Consider the following 6,548-nt stretch of genomic DNA (forward strand, 5'->3'; position numbering starts at 1 on the left):
CTAGCAACCCCGAGTCAGTATGATGGAACTTTTCCAAAGTGTAATAAGTGCAACTTCCATCACACGGGAGTTTGAAGGGAAATGCACTGCAAAAACTGCAACAGAAAAGGGAACATCACCTGTTTCTGTAATGCACCGTCACAACCCATCTCCCACGTCCCCAACGTGGGAGTAAGCCAATGTTGTTACAAGTGTGGTAAAATCAGCCACTTCAAGAGAGACTGGCCAAAGACAAGAAATGCTGGTGGTATGGGAAGAATATTGGCAATTGGTCACGAAGAAGCGATAACAGATCCTACTATGGTCACCGGTACGTTTCTTCTGAAAAATTCTTACGCGTGCATTCTTTTTGATAGTGGTGCAGAGAAAAGCTTCGTGAGCCATAAATTCAAACACCTACTAATACAAAATCCCTAATCACTAAAAGATACATTCACCATAGAAATGGCAAATAGAAAGACTGAGAGCACTAATGACATATACATAGGATTTACCCTTACTCTAAACAACTATTATTTCCAAATTGACCTTATGGCGGTCGCAATAAAAAACTTCTACATTATCATCAACATGGATTGGTTAAGTCTTCACCGTGCTGATATCCTATGTTATGAAAAAGCAATTCGTCTTAATCTGCCAAGTAGCGAATCCCTTGTTATCTATGGCGACAAACCCGGTATGAACCTTCAAATCATTTCTTGCGTCAAGGCTCAGAAGTATCTTCACAAAGATTACTATGCCTTCTCAGCTCACATGGTGGATAAGACACAAGAAGTTAAAAACATAAAGGATATCCTTGAAGTTTGTGATTTCCCTGATGTATTTCCTGAAGATCTCCTAGGAGTTCCTCCTGAACGCCAAGTCAAATTTTAAATCGACTTGATTCCCGGAGCTACCCCAGTAGCTAAATCTCCATATCATTTAGAACCGCCAGAGATGTAGGAACTATCCAACCAATTAAACGAACTTCTAAGCAAAGGATTCGTAAGACTAAGCTTCTCACCTAGGGGAGCACTGATCCTATTCGTGAAGAAGAATGATGGATCATTATGTATGTGCATAAACTACTGGGAATTAAATAAACTCATTGTCAAAAACCGATACCCTTTGCCTCAAATCGAAGACCTCTTTGACTAGCTTCAAGGAGCAAGTTTCTTCTCCAAAATCAAACTAAGATCGGGATATCATCAAATACGAGTCCAGGAGGAGGATATTCCTAAGACCGCATTCCGGACTTGCTACGGTCACTATGAATTTGTAGTGATGCCCTTCGGTCTAATGAATGCGCCTACGATGTTCATGGACCTGATGAACCGTGTGTGACGACCTTACTTAGCTAAGTTTTTTATAGTTTTCATCGATGATATACTAGTCTATTCCCGAAGTGAGGAAGAACACAACCAACATTTACGTCAAGTCTTGGAAACATTGAGGGAAGAAAGTTGTATGCGAAGTTCTCAAAGTGCGAATTATGGATCCGGAAGGTGGATTTCTTAGGTCACGTACTCAGTAAAGAAGGGATACATGTTGATCCCTCCAAGATCAAAGTTATCAAAACTAGGCGACCCCTCGAACCCCAATAGAGATTTATCAATTTCTGGGTCTCGCTGGCTATTACAGAAGGTTCATCCAAAACTTCTCCAAAATCTCAAAACCCCTCACCACATTGACTCAGAAGGGTGTAACCTTTAGCTGGGTGGAGAAACAAGAAACTGCTTTCCAGACACTAAAGTAAGCCCTATGCAGTGCACAAATCTTGTTCCTCCTAGAAGGGACAGAAGATTTTGTAGTTTACTACGATGCATCCAAGCAAGGGCTAGGCTGTGTTCTTATGCAGCGAGGAAATGTCATAGCCTACGCCTCAAGACAACTTAAGAACCATGAGGTCAACTATACCACACAAGACCTTGAACTGGGAGCAATGGTTTTTTCTCTAAAGATCTGGAGGCATTACCTTTATGGTACAAAATGCATAGTCTTCACAGATCACAAAAGCCTCCAACACATCTTCGAGAAAAAAGAACTGAACATGAGGCAACGATGATGGTTAGAACTACTGAATGATTAAAAATGTGAGATTCACTATCATCCCGACAAAGCCAATGTAGTAGCATATGCCATTAGTCAGAAAGAGTACTTTGGACGCCGAGTAAAGTCTCTAACTATGACTATCCATTCACACCTGTCAACACAAATCAAAGAGGCTCAGCCGGAAGCCATGAAGCCCAAGGATGTAGCAGATGAAGCCTTAAGAGGAATGGATTAGAACCTAGAAGTCAAGGGTGACGGAGTTCGTTATCACATGAATCGGATCTAGACACCGAAGTTTGGTGGCTACATAGATGTTGTCTTGAACGAAGCCCATAAAACTCGATACTCCATTCATCCAGGTTCAGACAAGATATATCTGGACCTCAAGAAACTCTATTGGTGGCGGAACATGACACCTAGAATTACTACCTATGTGGGCAAGTGTCTGACTTGCACCAAGGTCAAGGTAGAATATCAGAAGCCTTCGAGTTTACTACAACAACCAGAAATACCCGATTGGAATTGGGAGCGTATAACTATGGATTTCATAACCAAGTTACCTAAGACAATGGGTGGTCATGACACCATTTAGGTGATCGTCGACAGATTAACCAAATCCACACACTTCCTGCTAATAAAAGAAAATGAAAAAAATGGAGAAGTTAACAAGGACGTACATTAAAGAGATAGTATGATTTCATGGTGTGCCAATATCCATTATCTCTGACCGAGATAGTAGATTTTCCTCGTGGTTTTGGCAATCACTGCAAAAGTCCTTGGGAACCAATCTTGACATGAGTACGGCGTACCATACTTAGACTGATGGGTAAAGTGAGAGAACCATACAAATGCTAGAAGACATGTTGAGGGCTTGTGTGATAGATTTTGGTAAAGCTTGGGATACCCATTTATCACTCATCGAATTCTCATACAACAATAGCTATCACACTAACATCAAAGTTGCTCCCTTTGAAGGCCTCTATGGCCGTAAGTGCAGATCTCCTCTATGCTAGGCTGAAGTGGGTGATACGCAACTAGCCAAGAATCAAGTACCCGACAGTACTCTAACCGGTCTCGAGATCATCCGAGAAACAATAGAAAAGATCGTCCAAATTTAGGAACGAGTGAATGCTTCTAGAGACAGACAAAAGAGTTATGCGGATAAACGACGAAAACCCTTGGAATTCCAGGTTGGGGACCGCGTCGTGGTAAAGGTCTCACCCTGGAAGGTAATAATACATTTTTGGCAAACGTGGAAATCTAAATCCAAGGTACATTGGACCATTCAAGATTCTTTCTAGAATCAGTCCAGTTTCATATAAACTCAATCTACCACATGAACTCAGTAACATTCATCCCACTTTTCACGTATCTAATCTAAAGAATTGTCTGTCTGAAGAGACTCTTGTGATCCCACTCGACAAAATTAAATTAATGAGAGTCTACACTTAGTAGAAGAACTAGTGGAGGTCATGGATAGGGAAATAAAAAAAACAAAACAAAGCTGTATACAAATAGTGAAGGTTCGCTGGAATACCAAGCGGAGACCTGATTTCACTTGGGAACGGGAAGATCAGAAGAAACAAAAGTACCCACACCTTTTCCCTAGTTCATGAGTACCACTTAAGAAACAATTTCGGGACAAAATTCCCTCTAACAGGGGGATAATGTAACAACCCGTTATTTCAAGTCAACACAAGTCAATGAAAGTCAAACAAAGGTCAAATAATTAGAAACTATTTAGTTTAAATAAAAATCTACATCTAATTGTGTGTTTTTGGTAAAGAAATGAAATACACTTAAAAAACAATTCTCTTTGGAACCGAGAATCTTCGCATACCCCCCCTCCCCCGCGTGGACCCAAACCTTGACCGAAATCAAGATGTTCTCGGCTGAACAGTAGACCGAAGACCCCACTTATCCCTTTTGCATACTAACCAATGCGATAACCCTAGTTTCTATTACTTAACCGCCTATCCTTTTTCCTTCATATTTAAGATACTATATAGATATCAATCTTCACTTTTCACACATCCAATATACAAATTCCTCTTAAAATATCAAACCTCTGTTTCTCTTAAATCAAATTCCAAGCTTTCCCAGGAGACATCCTTCTTTAAAGGATAAATCCTTTAGATATTTGGTAAGTTACTCTTCATACTAGTGTTATTTAACACTTACGTTATTATTTTCATCAAAATTCAACTAATTCATGCATAGTATTATGTGTATAATATAATTAGGATATGATCAATTATACGTATTCTATCTTGAGAATCATCGCAACCAAGTTATACCCAACCAAAAACACGCACCCGAGGTGAGTTCATACCCCTACGTTTTCATGATTTTTCACTGTTTTAGGGGAGGGGGGGGGGATACAAGTGTAACATAAGAAATTTTTTGTTAATATCTAAATGTTTTCAATATTTTATTAATCGTTGTCATTATTAAATGTATATATATATATATATATATATATATATATATATATATATATATATATATATATATATATATATATATATATATAATTAAGGTTCAACAGGGTTAGAGTTGATGATTTTGCTCTATTTATTGTTCTCTGTTTGGTTGGGGGCTTAGGGTAGAATTATTTATTTGACTACCTTTTTAATCATAATTATATAAATATTATATTCATATAAGTATAAAACGATTTAAAAGTTGTTAAACAAAAATATTAATTTTGCAATCTATTTTAGTATCATTTGGACATAAAATTTCACGGATTTTACGGTTTAAACTTGCCAAATCATTAACAATACAAATGTTTTCGTTGCAGTAAGACACATACATATAAAGTATAATAGGTATAGTTTATGGAACTTACATATCATTTAACAAGGTTGAGATACAATACGAAAAACAAACAGATTAACTATAATAGGTATAGTTTATGGATCATATGCACTATATTACCAAGTTTAGAATACAATACAACAAAAAAAGATATAAATTATAATAGATATAGTTTATGGAACTTACGTACTGTTATTTATCATAAAAAGGACTTTTCATTATTCTACATGTAACCGTCAATATAGTATTTGTGAGACACACTTCATGTACTTATCTAAGTACCAATCAAGTTTAGAAATTATAACAAGATTCTCCTGGAGGGAGAGCGTGACACTTGTGTATAGATCTATACGGGACTGACAATCCGGCACCTTATCTGTTTGATATAGTTAGGCTGGCAGGCCTGGGTGAAAAATGTTGTACCGATTGCGACGCCTGATGAACGTCGTGTTCAGGTCATCTTAGGATTTCTCCAAGATTGCTGTTCCCTTGACCCGACTGACCAAGAAGTCGGTGACATTCTGCTGGGGGCCTAAGCAGCAGGAAGCTTTTGAGACTCTCAGACAGCGGTTGTGTGAGGCACTGATTCTAACTTTTCCGGAGGGCGTCGAGTATTTCATGGTTTACTATGACACTTTGATCACAGGTATGAGTGAAGTGCTGATGCACCGGGGTCATGTGATTGTGTACGCTTCGAGGTAGCTAAAGCCTCATGAGGTGATTTACCTAACACACGATTTAGAGATGGGTGCCATTTTTTCGCCATCAAGATTTGGCGAAACTACCTCTATGGGGTTCTTTGTACCATTTATGCGGACTACAAGAGCCTAAGGTATTTAATGGACCAGCCTAATCTGAACATGAGGAAGCGTCGGTGGTTAGATGTGGTGAAGGACTACAATTGTGAGATCCTCTACCACCTGGAGAAGACCAATGTGGTGGCTGATGCGATCAGTCGTAAGATGGTTGCAACACCGATATGAGACATATGTCTGAGGATGACAGTGATTACTCTGTTACTGGAGCGGATTCGGGAGGCGCATGTCGAGGGTAAGAAGGAAGAGCGCCGAAAGTGTGAGATGATTGTAGGCCAAGTGGCCTCATTTGATTACGACAGTCATGGTTTGTTGACCTGCATCGTAGGGTCTAGGTTCCCTACTGGGGCGGTGTACGCCAAGTTCTCATGGATAAGGCCCATAAGTCGAGATTCTCCATCCATCCTAGGGCGATGAAGATGTATCAGGATCTTTGCCTAGATTATTGGTGGCACTGCATGAAGTGGGATATAGCATGTTTTGTGGAGTGGTGCTTGACTTGCAGGAAAGTCAAGGCCAAGCACCAGTGACCTCACGACAAGATGCAGCTGTTGGATATTCCCGTGTTGAAATGGGAAGACATCATTATGTATTTCATCACGAAGCTTCCCAGGACTGCACATGGAGTAGATTCAATTTGGGTCATCGTGGATCGGTTGACCAAGAGTGCTCATTTCATCCCGATACAGGAGAGCATATCGGTTGAGAAGTTAGCCAAGATCTATGTACGCAAGATGGTGGGACATCATGGGGTGCCGATGTTGGTTGTTTCAAAGGAGATGTTCACTTTACTTCCAGGTTTTGGAATAGGTTTCATGATGAGATTGGCACTCGCCTTCACTTCAACATAACTTTTCACCCTCAGACTAATGGGTAGAGTGA

General features: G+C 39.6%; 1 protein-coding gene across 1 annotated transcript; it reads left to right on the plus strand.

Moving 5' to 3' along the window:
• Nucleotides 1-444: 444 nt before the first annotated feature.
• LOC145002673 (uncharacterized) lies at nucleotides 445-873 on the plus strand. The gene has a single exon (XM_078961893.1). It carries the CDS (start codon nucleotides 445-447, stop codon nucleotides 871-873), a length of 429 nt encoding a protein of 142 aa, XP_078818019.1.
• Nucleotides 874-6,548: the final 5,675 nt, after the last annotated feature.

Source organism: Lactuca saligna, chromosome 6 (genome assembly GCF_052625555.1).
Source record: "Lactuca saligna cultivar CGN05327 chromosome 6, ASM5262555v1, whole genome shotgun sequence".
NCBI classification, from domain to species: domain Eukaryota; kingdom Viridiplantae; phylum Streptophyta; class Magnoliopsida; order Asterales; family Asteraceae; genus Lactuca; species Lactuca saligna.

Bases quoted from the DNA above. Each gene is read 5' to 3' on its own strand.
- LOC145002673 (XM_078961893.1), top strand. From the start codon at position 445: ATGGCAAATAGAAAGACTGAGAGCACTAATGACATATACATAGGATTT.